The sequence below is a fragment of the Nerophis lumbriciformis genome, linkage group LG30 (assembly GCF_033978685.3).
Source record: "Nerophis lumbriciformis linkage group LG30, RoL_Nlum_v2.1, whole genome shotgun sequence".
Lineage (NCBI taxonomy): Eukaryota > Metazoa > Chordata > Actinopteri > Syngnathiformes > Syngnathidae > Nerophis > Nerophis lumbriciformis.
In genome coordinates this window covers 29,364,252-29,386,251 of record NC_084577.2, presented here as the reverse complement: position 1 = coordinate 29,386,251, position 22,000 = coordinate 29,364,252, and the positions used below count along the sequence as shown (strand labels likewise).

The window sequence follows — 22,000 nt, the reverse complement described above, 5'->3', positions numbered from 1 at the left end:
CCCTACAAATGGGTTATTTGATAAAAACAAAAAAACCTACAAATGGTTTATTTGATAGAAAAACCCTACAAATGGGTTATTTGATCAAATTAAAAAAACCTACAAATGGGTTATTTGATAGAAAAACCCTACAAATGGGTTATTTGATAAAAATAAAAAAACCTACAAATGGGTTATTTGATAGAAAAACCCTACAAATGGGTTATTTGATAAAATTAAAAAAAATCCTACAAATGGGTTATTTGATCAAATTTAAAAAAAACCTACAAATGGGTTATTTGATAGAAAACCCCTACAAATGGGTTATTTGATAACATTAAAAAAAACTACAAATGGGTTATTTGATAGAAAAACCCTACAAATGGGTTATTTGATAAAAATAAAAAAAAACCTACAAATGGGTTATTTGATAGAAAAATCCTACAAATGGGTTATTTGATAAAAATAAAAAAACCTACAAATGGGTTATTTGATAGAAAAACCCTACAAATGGGTTATTTGATTTAAAAAAAACAACAACCTACAAATGGGTTATTTGATAGGAAAAAAAAAACCTACAAATGGGTTATTTGATAGAAAAACCCTACAAATGGGTTATTTGATTAAAAAAAAACATACAAATGGGTTATTTGATAGAAAAACCCTACACATGGGTTATTTGATCAAATAAAAAAAAACCTACAAATGGGTTATTTGATAGAAAAACCCTACAAATGGGTTATTTGATAAAAATAAAAAAACCTACAAATGGGTTATTTGCTAGAAAAACCCTACAAATGGGTTATTTGATCAAATTAAAAAAAACTACAAATGGGTTATTTGATAGAAAAACCCTACAAATGGGTTATTTGATAAAAATAAAAAAAAACCTACAAATGGGTTATTTGATAGAAAAACCCTACAAATGGGTTATTTGATAAAAATAAAAAAACCTACAAATGGGTTATTTGATAGAATGAACATCAACCGTCAAATAAACTTAGTTCCTGTTTCTTTGTGCTGTTAACTATCTGTCTAGCTGCACACGCTGGGGCAGAATAATGACTTTATTGACAGTAAAACTGATTTGTTTACTTAGTAAATAAGTAAACGCAGTCTCAAAGGAGTATAACCTTTCTAAAGAAACATCTACATTTTGATCTTGAAACCGTGGTAGTTGAGTATCCCTGCTGTGGACCTTTGCTAATGACCTAGAGAGGGCTGATCTTGCACCCGGCCTCACCCGTGTCTCACCTCGGTGTCCCCGCAGTGACGGCTGGGCAGACAGGTACGACGTGACAGACGGCTACGTGAAAGAAGCCGCCGGAGGAATAACCATCAAACTGCAGTCCGCTGACGTGAAGTGGTTCGACGACTACTACCTGAAACTGCGCCCCGACAACAACCACAGGAACCCCTGGTTCACCGAATTCTGGCAGCACCGCTTCCACTGTCGCCTGAAGGGTCACCCGCAGGAGAGCAGCAAGTACAACCGCACCTGTAGCAGTAAGTGTGTTTTATTCACTATTATGTCGTCATTTTATTCAAAAACAGCAATACTATAAAGCACCCGTGTCAAACTCAAGGCTCGGGGGCCAGATCTGTCATTATTTGGTACAACACCTTAACAAAACAGCTTACAGGTTACAAAATGGTATGACACATACGTGCACCAAGTAAGCATAGAGATGGCCTAAAAAAAATGTTTTTTCATTTTTTATTAATTCATCAAAAAAAAAAAAATTATAATAATTTAGATTTTTTTGCATTTTGAAGGAACTTATATTCGATTTTTGTGTTTATCTGGAAAAACGTAATCCATGAAAGGAAAACTGGCACAAAATCCAACGTTATGGCAACATTTTAACGACATTTAATTTAATGAAAATATCAAATTTAATGACATTTTAATGGAAATCAATCCATCAATAATGGCAATTATAATGGATATCAGCCCAGAAAAAAACAAATCAGCCTTTTTTTCCCCCCTTTTTAAAAAAAAAAAATTTTTAAGCAATATATAGTTATGATCTCATGGCAAAAGTGCAATTTCAATGCATTTATGGGAGGAAAACAATTTATTTGAAAATGTATTATTGAAAATGTATTATTTTAGCAATTGATTAATCAATTTATCCTTCGATTAATCGATTAATCGGTCTATTAATCCGTTAATCCTTCGATTGATCGATTAATCTGTGGTACATGTCGGCTTCATTAAAGAGCGGATCCTTTTTTTCCTCCATCATTAAGCGGGACTGATCGATTAATCGTTCAAATAATCGCTTGATCGATCGATTAATCGTTCCACTGATTGATTAATCCGTGGAAAATGTAATTTTTCGATTTAATCAATCTAATCGATCAAATTAATATCCACTAAAATATCAGTTATCGGCCTCATTGGCAACTAATAATCGATATCGACCCAGAAATAACAAATCAGTCGATCTCTACCTTTTAGCCTTTTTTTTTTATTACATTTTTTATTTATATATATAATATAAGCAATATATAGTTATGATCTCATGGCAAAAGTGCAATTTCAATGCATTTATGGGAGGAAAACAATTTATTTGAAAATGTATTATTGAAAATGTATTATTTTAGCAATTGATTAATCGTTTGATTGTTCAATTAATCCTTCGATTAATCGATTAATCTATCTATTAATCAGTTAATCCTTCGATTAATCGTTTGACCAATCTGTGGTACGTGTCGGCTTCATTGAAGAGCTGAGCCTTTATTCCCTCCAACATTAAGCGGGACTGATCGATTAATCGTTCAATTAATAGATTGATTGGTCGATTAGTCATTAGATTGATCGATTAATCGTTCCATTGATCGATTAATCCCTGGATAATGTCATTTTTCGATTTAATCGATCAGATCGATCAAATTAATATCCACTAAAATATCAGTTATCGGCCTCATTGGCAACTAATAATCGATATCGACCCAGAAATAACAATTCAGTCGATCTCTACCTTTTAGCCTTTTTTTTATTTTTATTTGATTTAATTGTTTTAATATAATATAAGCAATATATAGTTTTGATCTCATGGCAAAAGTGCAATTTCAACGCATTCATGGGAGGAAAACAATTTATTTGAAAATGTATTATTGAAAATGTATTATATTAGCAATTGATTAATCACTTAATCCTTTGATTAATCCTTCTATTAATCAGGTAATCCTTCGATTAATCGATTAATCTTTCTATTAATCAGTTAATCGTTCGATTAATCTGTGGTACATGTCGGCTTCATTAAAGAGCGAATCCTTTTTTCCCTCCATCATTAAGCGGGACTGATCGATTAATTGTTCGATTAATCAATTGATCGCTTGATTGGACGATTAATCATTCGATTGATCGATTAATAGTTCCGTTGATCGATTAATCCCTGGTTAATGTCATTTATTGATTTCATCGATTAGATTGATCAAATTAATATCCACTAAAATATCAGTTATCAGCCTCATTGGCAACTAATAATCGATATCGACCCAGAAATAACAAATCAGTCGATCTCTACCTTTTAGCCTTTTTAAAAAAAAATTATTTGATTTAATTTTTTTAATATAATATAAGCAATATATAGTTATGATCTCATGGCAAAAGTGCAATTTCAATGCATTCATGGGAGGAAAACAATTTATTTGAAAATGTATCATTGAAAATTCATTATTTTAGCAATTGATTAATTGTTCGATTAATCAATTAATCCTTTGATTAATTGATTAATCTTTCTATTAATCAGTTAATCCTTCGATTAATCATCGTATTAATCATTATTCGTTCGATTAATCTGTGGTACGTGTCGGCTTCATTGAAGAGGGGAGCCTATATTCCCTCCATCATTAAGCGGGACTGATCGATTAATTGTTCAATTAATCGATTGATTGGTTGATTAATCATTTGATTGATCGATTAATCGTTCAATTAATCGATTGATTGGTTGATTAATCAGTTGCTTGATCGATTAATCGTTACATTGCTCGATTAATCGTTCCATTGATCGATTAATCCTTCAGTAATGTCATTTTTCGATTGAATCGATCAGATTGATCAAATTAATATCCACTAAAATATCAGTTATCGGCCTCTTTGGCAACTAATAATCGATATCGACCCAGAAATAACAAATCAGTCGATCTCTACCTTTTAGCCTTTTTTTTTTTTAATGTTTAAAAAAATGTTTTATATAATATAAGCAATATATAGTTATGATCTCATGGCAAAAGTGCAATTTCAATGCATTCATGGGAGTAAAACAACTTATTTGAAAATGTATTATTGAAAATGTAGTATTTTAGCAATTGATTAATTGTTCGATTAATCAATTAATCCTTTGATTAATTGATTAATCTTTCTATTAATCAGTTAATCCTTCAATTAATCGTTGTATTAAGCATTATTCGTTCGATTAATATGTGGTACGTGTCGGCTTCATTGAAGAGCGGAGCTTTTATTCCCTCCAACATTAAGCGGGACTGATCGATTAATTGTTCAATTAATAGATTTATTGGTCGATTAGTCATTAGATTGATCGATTAATCGTTCCATTGATCGATTAATCCCTCAATAATGTCATTTTTCGATTGAATCAATCAGATCAATCAAATTAATATCCACTAAAATATCAGTTATCGGCCTCATTGGCAACTAATGATCGATATCGACCCAGAAATAACAAATCAGTCGATCTCTACCTTTTAGCCATTTTTTAAATTTTGTATTTGATATAATTTTTTTTATATAATATAAGCAATATATAGTTATGATCTCATGGCAAAAGTGCAATTTCAATGCATTCATGGGAGGAAAACAATTTATTTGAAAATGTATTCTTCAAAAAAAATTATTTTAGCAATTGATTAATTGTTCGATTAATCAATTAATCCTTTGATTAATTGATTAATCTTTCTATTAGTCAGTTAATCCTTCGATTAATCGTTCTATTAATCATTATTCATTCGATTAATCTGTGGTACGTGTCGGCCTTTATTCCCTCCATCATTAAGCGGGACTGATCGATTAATTGTTCAATTAATCGATTAATTGACCAATTAATTAATCCTTCGGTAATGTCGTTTTTCGATTTAATCGATCAGATAGATCAAATTAATATCCACTAAAATATCAGTTATCGGCCTCATTGGCAACTAATAATCGATATCGACCCAGAAATAACAAATCGGTTGATCTTTACATTTTAGCATTTATTTATTTATTATATATAAAGCAATATATAGTTATGATCTCATGGCAAAAGTGCAATTTACACTTAAAGTACCACTGATAGTCTCACACACACACACACACACACACACACACACACACACACTAGGTGTGGCGAAATTATTCTCTGCATTTGACCCACGATGCAAAATGCCGTGTGAGCCGTTGATATTTTCGAAAGAAGAGACTTGATGGAGACGAGCGTGAAAGAAGACGTGTTGACACACCCGACACACCTCTCATTGTCCTGCAGAGCGAGAGTCTCTCCGCCAGCAGTACGCTCAGGACACCAAGATGGGCTTCGTCATCAACGCCATTTACTCCATGGCGTACGGCCTGCACAACATGCAGCGCACTCTGTGCCCGGGGTACCAGGTAGGTGGTCTTCCGGTGCGGCCTGGTCACTAAGACAATAATAAACATAACAGTAACAAGCTACAAAAGCCAAAAGCAAATCCTTTTTCAACTTATATTCAATTGAATAGACTGCAAAGACAATATTTTTAACATTCACACTGAGCAACTTTCTTATTTTTTTGCAAATATTAGCTCATTTGGAATTTGATGCCTGCGACATGATTCAAAAAAGCTGGCACAAGTGGCAAAAAGGACTGAGAACGTTGAGGAATACTCATCAAACGCTTATTTGGAACATCCCACAGGTGAACAGGCTAATTGGGAACAGGTGGGTGCCATGATTGGGTATAAAAGCAGCTTCCATGAGGGCGAGGGTCACCACTTTGTCAGAACAACATTTCTCAACCAGCTATTGCAAGGAATTTAGGGATTTCACCGTCAACGGTCCGTAATATCATCAAAGGGTTCAGAGAATCTGAAGAAATCACTGCACGTAAGCGATGATATTATGGCCCTTGGATCCCTCAGGCTGTACTGCATCAAAAAGCCACATCAGTGTGTAAAGGATATCACCGCATGGGCTCAGGAACACTTCAGAAAACCACTGTCAGTAACTACGGTTGGTCGCTACATCTGTAAGTGCAAGTTAAAACTCTACTATGCTAAGCCTGTCATGTCTGTATTATCATGTTTTGTTTAGTTTCTGTCTTTTCACTCCCTTGTCTTGTTTCCATGATTACCCCATTAGTTTCACCTGTTCCACGTTTGGACTCATTGTGCACTCTTGTTTGTCACCATAGCAACCATTAGTTTTCACTTGTCACGTCACGCACCTGTTTCACGTTTTGAGTCACGCACCTGCTTTCACTAATCATGTCCATAATATTTAAGTTCATTCATTTTCTGTTGTTCGTCCTGACGACATCCCCTGTCACACTCTATGTACCTCTGCGCACTTCACGCCATGTCGAGTAAGTTTTGTTTCGATTCATGCCACAGTTAGTGTTTTGTTTAATTGTTCATAGTTCCTGCCAATGTGCAAGTTTTGTGTTTATAGTCTAGTTTTGTACCTCCGCCCCTGTGCGCGCTTTTTGTTTGATCAGTTTCTTTGTAGTTATAGTGTTAAATAAATAATGTATTTACCTTCACGCCACATCCGGTCCAAATGTTCATTTGCACCTCGGGAGAACAAACCAAGCCAAAGTCCAAGTCTTGACAAAGCCAAAGCCATTTATCAACAACACCCAGAAACGCCGCCGGCTCCGCTGGGCCCGAGCTCATCTAAGATGGACTGATGCAAAGTGGGAAAGTGTTCTGTGGTCTGACGAATCCACATTTAAACATTTTTTGGGGGAAACTGTGGCCGTCGTGTCCTCCGGACCAAAGAGGAAAAGAACCATCCGGATTGTTCTAGGGTCAAAGTGTAAAAAAAGTTAAAGTTAAAAGTTAAAGTACCAATGATTGTCACACACACACTAGGTGTGGCGAGATTATTCTCTGCATTTGACCCATCACCCTTGATCACCCCCTGGGAGGTGAGGGGAGCAGTGGGCAGCAGCGGTGGCCGCGCCCGGGAATCATTTTGGTGATTTAACCCCCAATTCCAACCCTTGATGCTGAGTGCCAAGCAGGGAGGTAATGGGTCCCATTTTTATAGTCTTTGGTATGACTCGGCCGGGGTTTGAACTCACAACCTACCGATCTCAGGGCGGACACTCTAACCACTAGGCCACTGAGTAGGTTGGGGAGCATGTGTGATGGTATGGGGGTGTATTATTGCCCAAGACATGGGTAACTTACACATCTGTGAAGGCACCATTAATGCTGAAAGGTACATACAGCTTTTGGAGCAACATGTGTTGTTATCCAAGCAACGTTATCATGGACGCCCCTGCTTATTTCAGTAAGACAATGCCAACCAAGCCAGGTGTTATGACAGCGTGGCTTCGTAGTAAAAGAGTGTGGGTACTAGACTGTCTCCCATTGAAAATATGAAGGCTAAAATATGAGAAGGGAGACTGTTGAACAACTTAAGCTGTACATCAAGCAAGAATGGGAAAGAATTCCACTTCAAAAATGTGTCTCCTCAGTTCCCAAACCTTTACTGAGTGTTGTTAAAAGGAAAGGCCATGTAACACAGTGGTAAAAATGCCCCTTTTTTGCAATGTGTTGCTGCCATTAAATTCTAAGTTCCTGATTATTTGCAAACAATATGAAAGTTTCTCAGTGTGAACATGAAATGTAAAGTCGCACTAACAAGGAATGATGCAATGAAGGGCCTGTGTGACGCCATGAGGCCCATCGATGGCGCTACGCTGCTGGACTTTCTCATGAAAACTAACTTCACCGGAGTGTCCGGGGAAGGAATCCTCTTTGACGAGAACGGAGACTCGCCCGGCAGGTAAGACCCGAGGCCAGGTCAGACAAGTGGAGGCAAGGCCAGGTCCACCACAGCTGCTCTCTGTGGCCAGGTATGAAATCATGAACTTCAAGAAGATGGGCAAGGACTACTACGACTACATCAACGTGGGCAGCTGGGACAACAGAGGCTTGAGGATCGACGACGACGAGATCTGGTCCAGCAAGGACACGGTCATCAAGTCCGTGTGCAGTGAGCCCTGCGACAAGGGTCAGATCAAGGTCAGATTTTTTACACAGCCGTCAACTAGATTTGTATTCTGCTGCTCAAATGGTTGGACTGACTCTCATTAATCGACAAACAAGCAGAAATAATCGCTGACTCCATGTTTGACATTTTTAGGTGTGTATTGAACACAAACACTTTGTCACTCACTCTAGCATACTTTTTGTTTACCTTGCTTCTTTATTATCCAACATCTGCTTTTACTTTGCTTCTTTATTATCCAACATCTGCTTTTAGGCTACAGAGGCATTGTTTACCATCGGCTTCATTAAAGAGAGGAGCCTTTTTTTTCTCCGTCATTGAACGATTTATTGATTCATCGCTTAATCGTCCCATTGACCGATTAATCGTTCCATTGATCGATTAATCGTTCCATTGATCGATTAATCCTTCAGTAATGTTGATCAAATTAATATCCACTAAAATATCTGTTATCGGCCTCATTGGCAATTAATAATAGATATCAGCCCAGAAAAAACTAATCAGACTTTTTTTTTTTCTTTAAAGAAAATATATAATATAAGCAATATATAAAGTTAAGTTAAAGTACCAATGATTGTCACACACACACTAGGTGTGGTGAAATTGTTCCTCTGCATTTGACCCATCCCCTTGTTCACCCCCTGGGAGGTGAGGGGAGCAGTGGGCAGCAGCGGTGCCGCGCCCGGGAATCATTTTTGGTGATTTAACCCCCAATTCCAACCTTTGATGCTGAGTGCCAAGCAGGGAAGTAATGGGTCCCATTTTTATAGTCTTTGGTATGACTCGGCCGGGGTTTGAACTCACAACCTACCGATCTCAGGGCGGACACTCTAACCACTAGGCCACTGAGTAGGTGTTATATAGTTATGATCTCATGGCAAAAGTGCAATTTCAATGCATTTATGGGAGGAAAACAATTTGAAAATGTATTATTGAAAATGTATTATTTTAGCAATTGATTAGTCGATTATTCGTTTGATTAATCGGTTAATCGGTCGCATAGTCGATTAATCAGTCGAGTAATCTGTTAAACATGTCGGCTTCATTAAAGAGAGGAGCCTTTTTCTCTCCATCATTGAACGATTTATTGATTCATCGATTGATCTTCCAATTGAGCGATTAATCGTCCCATTGACCGATTAATCGTTCCATTGATTGATTAATCATTCCATTGATAGATTAATCCTTCAATAATGTCGATCAAATTAATATCCACTAAAATATCTGTTATCGGCCTCATTGGCAATTAATGATAGATATCAGCCCAGAAAAAACTAATCAGACTTTTTTTTTTCTTTAAAGAAACTATATAATATAAGCAATGTATAGTTATGATCTCATGGCAAAAGTGCAATTTCAATGCATTTATGGGAGGAAAACTATTTGAAAATGTATTATATTAGCAATCGATTAATCGATTAGTCGTTCGATTAATCAGTCGCATAATCGATTAATCGTTCGGGTAATCTGCGAAACATGTCGGCTTCGTTAAAGAGCGGAGCCTTTTTCCCCCTCCGTCAATAAGCGGGACTGATCGATTAATCGTTCAATGAGTCGCTTAATTGATCGATTAATCACACGATTTATCGATTAATCGTTCCATTGATCGATTAATCTTTCAATAATGTCATTGTTCCATTTAATCGATCAGATCGATCAAATTAATATCCACTAAAATATCTGTTATCGGCCTCGTTGGCAATTAATAATAGATATCAGCCCAGAAAAAACTAATCAGACTTTTTTTTTTCTTTAAAGAAACTATATAATATAAGCAAAATATAGTTATGATCTCATGGCAAAAGTGCAATTTCAATGCATTTATGGGAGGAAAACTATTTGAAAATGTATTATTGAAAATGTATTATTTTAGCAATTGATTAGTCGATTAGTCGTTCGATTAATCGGTTAATCGGTCGCATAATCGATTAATCAGTCGAGTAATCTGTTAAACATGTCGGCTTCATTAAAGAGAGGAGCCTTTTTTTCTCCGTCATTGAACGATTTATTGATTCATCGATTGATCGTCCAATTGATCAATTAATCGTCCCATTGACCGATTAATCATTCCATTGATCGATTAATCATTCCATTGATCGATTAATCCTTCAATAATGTCGATCAAATTAATATCTACTAAAATATCTGTTATCGGCCTCATTGGCAATTAATAATAGATATCAGCCCAGAAAAAACTAATCAGACTTTTTTTTTCTTTAAAGAAACTATATAATATAAGCAATATATAGTTATGATCTCATGGCAAAAGTGCAATTTCAATGCATTTATGGGAGGAAAACTATTTGAAAATGTATTTTTGAAAATGTATTATTTCAGCAATAGATTCATCGATTAATCGTTCGATTAATCGGTCGCATAATCGATTAATCGGTCGAGTAATCTGTGAAACATGTCGGCTTCGTTAAAGAGCGGAGCCTTTTTCCCCCTCCTTCATTTAGCATGACTGATCGATTAATCGTTCAATAAATAGCTTAATTGGTCGATTAATCACACGATTTATCGATTAATCGTTCCATTGATCGATTAATCCTTCAATAATGTCATTGTTCTATTTAATCGTTCAGATCGATCAAATTAATATCCACTAAAATATCTGTCGTCGGCCTCATTGGCAATTAATAATAGATATCAGCCCAGAAAAAACTAATCAGACTTTTTTTTTTCTTTAAAGAAAATATATAATATAAGCAATATATAGTTATGATCTCATGGCAAACGTGCAATTTCAATGCATTTATGGGAGGAAAACTATTTGAAAATGTATTATTGGAAATGTATTATTTTAGCAATTGATTAGTCGATTATTCGTTTGATTAATCGGTTAATCAGTCGCATAATCGATTAATCAGTCGAGTAATCTGTTAAACATGTCGGCTTCATTAAAGAGAGGAGCCTTTTTTTCTCCGTCATTGAACGATTTATTGATTCATCGATTGATCTTCCAATTGATCGATTAATCGTCCCATTGACCGATTAATCGTTCCATTGATCGATTAATCATTCCATTGATAGATTAATCCTTCAATAATGTCGATCAAATTAATATCCACTAAAATATCTGTTATCGGCCTCATTGGCAATTAATAATAGATATCAGCCCAGAAAAAACTAATCAGACTTTTTTTTTTCTTTAAAGAAACTATATAATATAAGCAATGTATAGTTATGATCTCATGGCAAAAGTGCAATTTCAATGCATTTATGGGAGGAAAACTATTTGAAAATGTATTATATTAGCAATCGATTAGTCGTTCGATTAATCGGTCGCATAATCGATTAATCGGTCGGGTAATCTGTGAAACATGTCGGTTTCATTAAAGAGCGGAGCCTTTTCCCCCCTCCGTCATTAAGCGGGACTGATCGATTAATCGTTCAATTAATCGCTTAATTGATCGATTAATCACACAATTGATCGATTAATCGTTACATTGGTCGATTAATCCTTCAATAATGTCATTGTTCCATTTAATCGATCAGATCGATCAAATTAATATCCACTAAAATATCTGTTGTTGGCCTCATTGGCAACTAATATTTGATATCGGCCCAGAAAAAAACAAATCAGTCGATCTCTACCTTTTAGACTATTTTATTTAACATTTTTTAACAACATAAGCAATATATAGTTATGATCTCATGGCAAAAGGGCAATTGCAATGCATTTATGGGAGGAAAACAATTTCTTTGAAAATTTATTATTGAAAATTTATTATTTTTGCAATTGATTAATTGTTCGATTAATCAATTAATCCTTTGATTAGTCGATAAATCGTTCGATTAATCTGTGAAACGTGTCGGCTTCATTAAAGAGTGGAGCCTATTTCCCCCTCTGTCATTAAGCTGGACTAATCGATTACTCATTCAATTAATCGATTGACTGCTTGATTAATAATTCCATTGATCGATTAATCGTTCCATTGATCTTTAAATCCTTCGATAATGTCATCGTTCCATTTAATCGATCAGATCGATCAAATTAATATCCACTAAAATATCAGTTATCGGCCTCGTTGGCAATTAATAATCGATATCAGCCCAGAAAAAACAAATTAGTCGATCTCTAACTTTAGCATATATATATATATATATATATATATATATATATATATATATATATATATATATATATACATACATACATACATATATATTTATGTATATATATATATATATATATATATATATATATATATATATATATATATATATATATATATAGGCTAAAGTTATATTATTTTTAATTTTTAATAATATAAGCAATATATAGTTATGATCTCTAGGCAGAAGTGCAATTTCAATGCATTTATGGGAGTAAAACAATTTATTTGAAAATGTATTAGTGAAAATGTATTATTTTAGCAATTGACTAATCATTCGATTAATCGTTCGATTAATCTGTGAAACGTGTCGGCTTCATTAAAGAGCAGAGCCTTTTTTTCCCCCTCCGTCATTAAGTGGGACTAATCGATTAATGGTTTAATTAATCGATAGATTGCTTGATTGATCAATTAATCGGTTAATCGTTCCATTGATTGATTAATCGTTCCATTGGTTGATTAATCCTTCAATTGAACGATTAATCATTCGATTGATCGATTAATCCTTCAATAAAGTAATTTTTCGATTTAATCGATTAGATTGATGAAATTAATATCCACTAAAATATCAGTTATTTGCCTCATTGGCAACTAATAATCAATATCGGCCCAGAAAAAAAAAACTAATCAATCGATCTCTACTTTTTAGCCTATTTTTATTTATTTTTTTGTAATAATAGAAGCAATATATAGTTATGATCTCATGGCAAAAGTGCAATTTAAATGCATTTACGGGAGGAAAAATAAAATGTATGTATTATTTTAGCAATTGATTAATCGTTCGATTAATCTGTTTAAAACGTGTCGGCTTCATTAAAGAGAGGAGTCTTTTTTTCCTCCGCTATTAAGCAGGGATAATCGATTAATCAATCGATTAATCAATCGATTAATCAATCGATTAATCGAAAGTAACGGATAGCTGCAGGCCTGCTCATGACAAGAACTCCCGTCCTCATCAGTGCGTAGCAATGGAATGTGAGTTGTTTTGTGTCTCCTGCAGGTGATCCGTAAAGGTGAGGTGAGCTCAAGTTGTTTTGTGTCTCCTGCAGGTGATCCGTAAAGGTGAGGTGAGCTGCTGCTGGACTTGCACGCCCTGCAAAGAGAACGAGTTTGTGTTTGACGAGTACACCTGCCGAGCCTGTGAGCTGGGCTCCTGGCCCACCGACGACCTCACAGGTGAGTCGGGGTGTTGCACACGACGACCTCACAGGTGAGTCGGGGTGTCGCACACGACGACCACACAGGTGAGTCGGTGTGCTGCACACGACGACCTCACAGGTGAGTCGGGGTGCTGCACACGACGACCTCACAATTTTCATATCATGACAACACTTTATTTTCGAAATAAAGGGAAGGTGGGACACCGGTCGGTAGTTTACCATGAGGTCAGGATCAAGGTTAGGTCTTCTGAGCAGAGGATGAATAACCGCTTTCTTGAATGCTAGGGGAACAGTGCCAGAGGAAAGTGATAAGTTTATAATATTTAGCACTGATGGACCTAATAATACAAAAAGCTCCTTGATAAGTTTCCCAGGAAGTGGGTCAAGTAAACATGTTGTTTGTTTTATCCCACTTACACGCCGTAATAGTTCCTCTAATGCAGCGTTTCTCAAAGTGTGGGGCGCCCCCCACTGGTGGGGAATAGAGACATGACAGGTGGGGCGCGAGGAACGGGAGGAAATTTCACTTTAAATTTTTTTTTTAATTATCATATTCTTAGATATTTTTTGTTACTATGCTTTTCATTTTCTAAACACTTTTATTTGATTTATTATTTAACGTGATGCAAGTTATAACACTTTTTTTGATTTATTATTGAACGTGATGCAAGTTATAACACTTTTTTTTTTTTTTTTTTGAACATGATGCAAGTTATAACACTTTTGTTTTAGTTATTAAACTTGATGGAAGTTATTTTATTTATTATTGAACTTGATGCAAGTTATAACACTTTTTTGATTTATTATTGAACGTGATGCAAGTTATAACACTTTTTTTGATTTATTATTGAACTTGATGCAAGTTATTTGATTTATTATTGAACTTGATGCAAGTTATAACACTTGTTTTTATTTATTATTGAACGTGATGCAAGTTATAACACTTTTTTTGATTTATTATTGAACGTGATGCAAGTTATAACACTTTTTTTGATTTATTATTGAACTTGATGCAAGTTATAACACTTTTGTTTTATTTATTGAACTTGATGGAAGTTATTTTATTTATTATTGAACTTGATGCAAGTTATACCACAGCTGCATAGTTATTTTATTTATTATTGAACTTGATGCTATTTTATGTTATTGAGTTTGAATGTATGTTCAATAAAATTGAAAATGTTAAAGCTTGGCATTAGCGCTCTGTTGGGGCGATGGGGGCAGGTGGGGCTTGAAAACTCCCCCTTGTCCAAAGAGGGGGATGACAAAAAAAGTTTGAGAACCACTGCTCTAATGTTATTTCATCAAAAAGAGAGAGACTATTTTGTATTGCAGTATCCGTCGTAGATACAGTTGTATCTGTGTTAATAGAACCCAGTTGTAGCTGGGATGCGTTGTCTTTAATCTCCTCTCCAATGAGTTCAATTTTCTTATTAAAGAAATTCATAAAGTCATCTGCCGAGTGGGTGGAGCTATTGGGAGGAGTCCCTTGTTGGGTTAGCGATGCTACTGTACTAAACAAAAATGTAGGGTCGTTTTTGTTGAGGTGGATGAGATTTGAGTAATATTTAGCTTTAGCTAAGGTAAGCATGCGTTTATACGATATTAAACTATCACTCCATGCTTGATGGAAAACCGGTTGGGGTGTTGCACACGACGACCTCACAGGTGAGTCGGGGTGTTGCACATCACCACCGTGGTTGAAATGAATGTTCCCAGATTCAATTAGCATCGCTTAATTGGCTCTCACTGCAATTCTTTTTCATTTGCTGGCGACATGTTGTGATTATTCGTGCCGGGGAGCAGCTTTTAGAAATGTATTTCTCCTCCTTTGCACGGGAGAGCAGCCATGTTGCTTGTTATTCATTCAGCAGCTCATTATGCCAGCTGCTTGCCAGCCACTCATTAAAAGATGAAAAGAATCCCGCTCCATGACGGAGACAAAAGGCTCCTTTCTTTAATGAAGCCGACACCTTTCACACATTTAGAGAGTTTCTGCCTGCTCCCCCACTGGGTTGCCAGATGTGTCGCTACTCCTACTTTGCTGCATGTGAGGCTCACTAATTGACGATTTTCATCGTCAATTAGTTGTCGACTAGCTTAACGAATAGTCGACCCATCGATGAATTCATTATGAAGCGTACAAATTCAGGGGTGTCCCAAGTGCTGCCTGATTTATCCATCCATCCATCCATCTTCTTCCGCTTATCCGAGGTCGGGTCGCGGGGGCAGCAACCTAAGCAGGGAAGCCCAGACTTCCCTCTCCCCAGCCACTTCGTCCAGCTCTTCCTGTGGAACCCCGAGGCGTTCCCAGGCCAGCCGGGAGACATAGTCTTCCCAACGTGTCCTGGGTCTTCCCCGCGGCCTCCTACCGGTCGGACGTGCCCTAAACACCTCCCTAGGGAGGCGTTCGGGTGGCATCCTGACCAGATGCCCGAACCACCTCATCTGGCTCCTCTCGATGTGGAGGAGCAGCGGCTTTACTTTGAGCTCCCCCCGGATGGCAGAGCTTCTCACCCTATCTCTAAGGGAGAGCCCCGCCACCCGGCGGAGGAAACTCATTTCGGCCGCTTGTACCCCGTGATCTTGTCCTTTCGGTCATAACCCAAAGCTCATGACCATAGGTGAGGATGGGAACGTAGATCGACCGGTAAATTGAGAGCTTTGCCTTCCGGCTCAGCTCCTTCTTCACCACAACGGGTCGATACAGCGTCCGCATTACTGAAGACGCCGCACCGATCCGCCTGTCGATCTCACGATCCACTCTTCCCTCACTCGTGAACAAGACTCCGAGGTACTTGAACTCCTCCACTTGGGGCAAGATCTCCTCCCCAACCCGGAGATGGCACTCCACCCTTTTCCGGGCGAGAACCATGGACTCGGACTTGGAGGTGCTGATTCTCATCCCAGTCGCTTCACACTCGGCTGCGAACCGATCCAGTGAGAGCTGAAGATCCTGGCCAGATGAAGCCATCAGGACCACATCATCTGCAAAAAGCAGAGACCTAATCCTGCAGCCACCAAACCAGATCCCCTCAACGCCTTGACTGCGCCTAGAAATTCTGTCCATAAAAGTTCAGAACAGAATGGGTGACAAAGGGCAGCCTTGGCGGAGTCCAACCCTCACTGGAAAACTGTCCGACTTACTGCCGGCAATGCGGACCAAGCTCTGGCACCGAGCATACAGGGAGCGGACCGCCACAATCAGACAGTCCGTTACCCCATACTCTCTGAGCACTCCCCACAGGACTTCCCGAGGGACACGGTCGAATGCCTTCTCCAAGTCCACAAAACACATGTAGACTGGTTGGGCAAACTCCCATGCACCCTCAAGGACCCTGCCGAGAGTATAGAGCTGGTCCACAGTTCCACGACCAGGACGAAAACCACACTGTTCCTCCTGAATCCGAGGTTCGACTATCCGGCGTAGCCTCCTCTCCAGTACACCTGAATAGACCTTACCGGGAAGGCTGAGGAGTGTGATCCCACGATAGTTAGAACACACCCTCCGGTTCCCCTTCTTAAAGAGAGGAACCACCACCCCGGTCTGCCAATCCAGAGGTACCGCCCCCGATGTCCACGCGATGCTGCAGAGTCTTGTCAACCAAGACAGCCCCACAGCATCCAGAGCCTTAAGGAACTCCGGGCGGATCTCATCCACCCCCGGGGCCTTGCCACCGAGGAGCTTTTTAACTACCTCAGCAACCTCATCCCCAGAAATAGGAGAGCCCACCACAGACTCCCCAGGCACTGCTTCCTCAGAGGAAGACGTGTTGGTGGGATTGAGGAGGTCTTCGAAGTATTCCCTCCACCGATCCACAACATCCGCAGTCGAGGTCAGCAGAACACCATCCTCACCATACACGGTGTTGATAGTGCACTGCTTCCCCTTCCTGAGACGGCGGATGGTGGTCCAGAATTGCTTCGAAGCCGTCCGGAAGTCGTTTTCCATGGCTTCCCCGAACTCCTCCCATGTCCGAGTTTTTGCCTCCGCGACCGCTGAAGCCGCACACCGCTTGGCCTGTCGGTACCTGTCCGCTGCCTCAGGAGTCCCATGAGCCAAAAGAACCCGATAGGACTCCTTCTTCAGCTTGACGGCATCCCTCACCGCCGGTGTCCACCAACGGGTTCTATCATATAACAACAAAAAAAAAGACATACAAAAGTGGAATAAAAGAGCAAGGAGGTGAAATGTGACGAGGAAAAAGTTGCAATGTTGACTCGAATAACACAAAGCTGACATGCAGGCTGTCATGGCTCAAAAATAATAATGAATCAAAAACAATGTTGTTATGAATTATTGACCTGTTTTGGTCTCCAACAAATATTACACTTTGAAATATTTTTTTGGCGAAAATATTTCATATTTTGAGCGTACTTTTGGCAAAAAGAGCATAAAACAAACACACACAAAAATATAGAAAAATAATAACTACTTATAATGGAGGGATACAGCTGAAGTTGATCTAGAGATTTAAGTGTTGAAGGTTTAGTGTTGAAAGTTTTGCTCAAAAAATAGTGAAGATGTCAGCTGCTTCTAAGGGGAGGGGGTCATAAACAGCTGCTGCACTGGGTCATATACAGTTCCAACAAAAAGGTGCTTGGAGCGGTGTCGGGTTTGCCTCCTCTCCGCTCATAGATTCCGGGTCCTTCCTGTGGCTGTCCAATAGATCAAAGAAACCGACACCTCTAAGCATACTTCTAAGATGGCACCAAGTAATTCCATGATAATGAAATTAAAAAAGTACGGAATTTCTTAAAATGCTAGCATGCTAACATTAGCATGTTAAAATTAGCACACAGACATTAGCATCCTAAGGGAACCAGCTAGCATACATATAAGATGGCGCCAAAAAATATGGCTTACTTTAACACTTTTTTTTTAATGTTTTGATTTTATGAGTGGGTCCCTTATGGATACCGGATCATTTTTGTGGGATTTTTTTTTTTTTTTTTAAACTGTCATTGCTCAAAAAATAATAATGAATCAAAATCAATGTTATGAATTATTGACCTATTTAATGCTCCAAATAGTTCACATCAAATATTACACTTTGAAATATTTTTGGGGGAAATATTGCATATTTTGAGTGTTTGCCATAACAAAAAGAAGTTCATGTTGGCAAAAAAAAAAGCATAAAACAAACACAAAAAAAAAAGATTGAAAAATAATAAATACTGGTACTTATAATCGATAGATGCAGCTGAAGTTGATCTAGAGATTTAAGTGTTGAAAGTTTAGTGTTGAAAGTTTTGCTCAAAAAATAGTGAAGATGTCAGCTGCTTCTAAGGGGAGGGGGTAATAAACAGCTGCTGCACTGGGTCATAAACAGTTCCAACAAAAAAGGTGCTTGGAGCGGTGTCGGGTTTGCCTCCTCTCTGCTCGTAGATTCCGGGTCCTTCCTGTGGCTGTCCAATAGATCAAAGAAACCGACACCTCTAAGCATACTTCTAAGATGGCACCAAGTAATTCCATGATAATGAAATTAAAAAAGTACGGAATTTCTTAAAATGCTAGCATGCTAACATTAGCATTTTAAAATTAGCACACAAACATTAGCATCCTAAGGGAACCAGCTAGCATACATATAAGATGGCGCCAAAAAATATGGCTTACTTTAACACTTTTTTTTTTAATGTTTTGATTTTATGAGTGGGTCCCTTATGGATATCGGATCATTTTTGTGGGATTTTTTTTTTTTTAAACTGTCATTGCTCAAAAAATAATAATGAATCAAAATCAATGTTATGAATTATTGACCTATTTAATGCTCCAAATACTTCACATCAAATATTACACTTTGAAATATTTTTTGCCGAAAATATTTCATATTTTGAGCGTACTTTTGGCAAAAAGAGCATAAAACAAACACACACAAAAATATAGAAAAATAATAACTACTTATAATGGAGGGATACAGCTGAAGTTGATCTAGAGATTTAAGTGTTGAAGGTTTAGTGTTGAAAGTTTTGCTCAAAAAATAGTGAAGGTGTCAGCTGCTTCTAAGGGGAGGGGGTCATAAACAGCTGCTGCACTGGGTCATAAACAGTTCCAACAAAAAAGGTGCTTGGAGCGGTGTCGGGTTTGCCTCCTCTCTGCTCGTAGATTCAGGGTCCTTCCTGTGGCTGTCCAATAGATCAAAGAAACCGACACCTCTAAGCATACTTCTAAGATGGCACCAAGTAATTCCATGATAATGAAATTAAAAAGTACGGAATTTCTTAAAATGCTAGCATGCTAACATTAGCATGTTAAAATTAGCACACAAACATTAGCATCCTAAGGGAACCAGCTAGCATACATATAAGATGGCGCCAAAAAATATGGCTTACTTTAACACTTTTTTTTTTATGTTTTGATTTTATGAGTGGGTCCCTTATGGATACCGGATAATTTTTGTGGGATTTTTTTTTTTTTAAACTGTCATTGCTCAAAAAATAATAATGAATCAAAATCAATGTTATGAATTATTGACCTATTTAATGCTCCAAATACTTCACATTAAATATTACACTTTGAAATATTTTTGGCGGAAATATTGCATATTTTGAGTGTTTGCCATAACAAAAAGAAGTTCATGTTGGCAAAAAAAAAAAGCTTAAAACAAACACAAAAAAAAAAAAGATTGAAAAATAATAAATACTGGTACTTATAATCGATGGATGCAGCTGAAGTTGATCTAGAGATTTAAGTGTTGAAAGTTTAGTGTTGAAAGTTTTGCTCAAAAAATAGTGAAGATGTCAGCTGCTTCTAAGGGGAGGGGGTCATAAACAGCTGCTGCACTGGGTCATAAACAGTTCCAACAAAAAAGGTGCTTGGAGCGGTGTCGGGTTTGCCTCCTCTCTGCTCGTAGATTTCGGGTCCTTCCTGTGGCTGTCCAATAGATCAAAGAAACCGACACCTCTAAGCATACTTCTAAGATGGCACCAAGTAATTCCATGATAATGAAATTAAAAAAGTACGGAATTTCTTAAAATGCTAGCATGCTAACATTAGCATGTTAAAATTAGCACACAGACATTAGCATCCTAAGGGAACCAGCTAGCATACATATAAGATGGCGCCAAAAAATATGGCTTACTTTAACACTTTTTTTTTTATGTTTTGGTTTTATGAGTGGGTCCTTTATGGATACCGGATAATTTTTGTGGGTTTTTTTTTTTTTTTTGAAACTGTCATTGCTCAAAAAATAATAATGAATCAAAATCAATGTTATGAATGATTGACCTATTTAATGCTCCAAATACTTCACATCAAATATTACACTTTGAAATATTTTTTGGCGAAAATATTTCATATTTTGAGCGTACTTTTGGCAAAAAGAGCATAAAACAAACACACACAAAAATATAGAAAAATAATAACTACTTATAATGGAGGGATACAGCTGAAGTTGATCTAGAGATTTAAGTGTTGAAAGTTTAGTGTTGAAAGTTTTGCTCAAAAAATAGTGAAGATGTCAGCTGCTTCTAAGGGGAGGGGGTCATAAACAGCTGCTGCACTGGGTCATAAACAGTTCCAACAAAAAAGGTGCTTGGAGCGGTGTCGGGTTTGCCTCCTCTCTGCTCGTAGATTTCGGGTCCTTCCTGTGGCTGTCCAATAGATCAAAGAAAGCATACTTCTAAGATGGCACCAAGTAATTCCATGATAATGAAATTAAAAAAGTACGGAATTTCTTAAAATGCTAGCATGCTAACATTAGCATGTTAAAATTAGCACACAAACATTAGCATCCTAAGGGAACCAGCTAGCATACATATAAGATGGCGCCAAAAAATATGGCTTACTTTAACACTTTTTTTTTTATGTTTTGGTTTTATGAGTGGGTCCCTTATGGATACCGGATCATTTTTGTGGGATTTTTTTTTTTTTTAAACTGGCATTGCTCAAAAAATAATAATGAATCAAAAATCAATGTTATGAATTATTGACCTATTTAATGCTCCAAATACTTCACATCAAATATTACACTTTGAAATATTTTGGGGGGAAATATTGCATATTTTGAGTGTTTGCCATAACAAAAAGAAGTTCATGTTGGCAAAAAAAAAAAGCATAAAACAAACACAAAAAAAAAGATTGAAAAATAATAAATACTGGTACTTATAATCGATGGATGCAGCTGAAGTTGATCTAGAGATTTAAGTGTTGAAAGTTTAGTGTTGAAAGTTTTGCTCAAAAAATAGTGAAGATGTCAGCTGCTTCTAAGGGGAGGGGGTCATAAACAGCTGCTGCACTGGGTCATAAACAGTTCCGACAAAAAGGTGCTTGGAGCGGTGTCGGGTTTGCCTCCTCTCTGCTCGTAGATTCCGGGTCCTTCCTGTGGCTGTCCAATACATCAAAGAAACCGACACCTCTAAGCATACTTCTAAGATGGCACCAAGTAATTCCATGATAATGAAATCAAAAAAGTACGACATTTCTTAAAATGCTAGCATGCTAACATTAGCATGTTAAAATTAGCACACAAACATTAGCATCCTAGGGGAACCAACTAGCATACATATAAGATGGCGC

General features: G+C 37.2%; 1 protein-coding gene and 1 long non-coding RNA gene across 2 annotated transcripts in view; both read left to right on the top strand.

Annotated features, from left to right (window-relative positions):
• grm5b (glutamate receptor, metabotropic 5b) overlaps nt 1-22,000 on the top strand; it is a 222,544-nt gene that overhangs the window by 176,710 nt on the left and 23,834 nt on the right. Inside the window, exons 7-11 of the mRNA XM_061925876.1 lie at nt 1,250-1,485; nt 5,475-5,596; nt 7,855-7,979; nt 8,050-8,218; nt 13,372-13,498. Coding sequence (XP_061781860.1) covers nt 1,250-1,485; nt 5,475-5,596; nt 7,855-7,979; nt 8,050-8,218; nt 13,372-13,498 — 779 coding nt within the window. The remainder of the gene's footprint in view (nt 1-1,249; nt 1,486-5,474; nt 5,597-7,854; nt 7,980-8,049; nt 8,219-13,371; nt 13,499-22,000) is intronic.
• On the top strand, nt 17,308-21,731 carry LOC133572831 (uncharacterized). The gene is made up of 2 exons (XR_009810580.1): nt 17,308-20,441; nt 21,149-21,731. It is a non-coding gene; the product is annotated as an uncharacterized lncRNA (long non-coding RNA).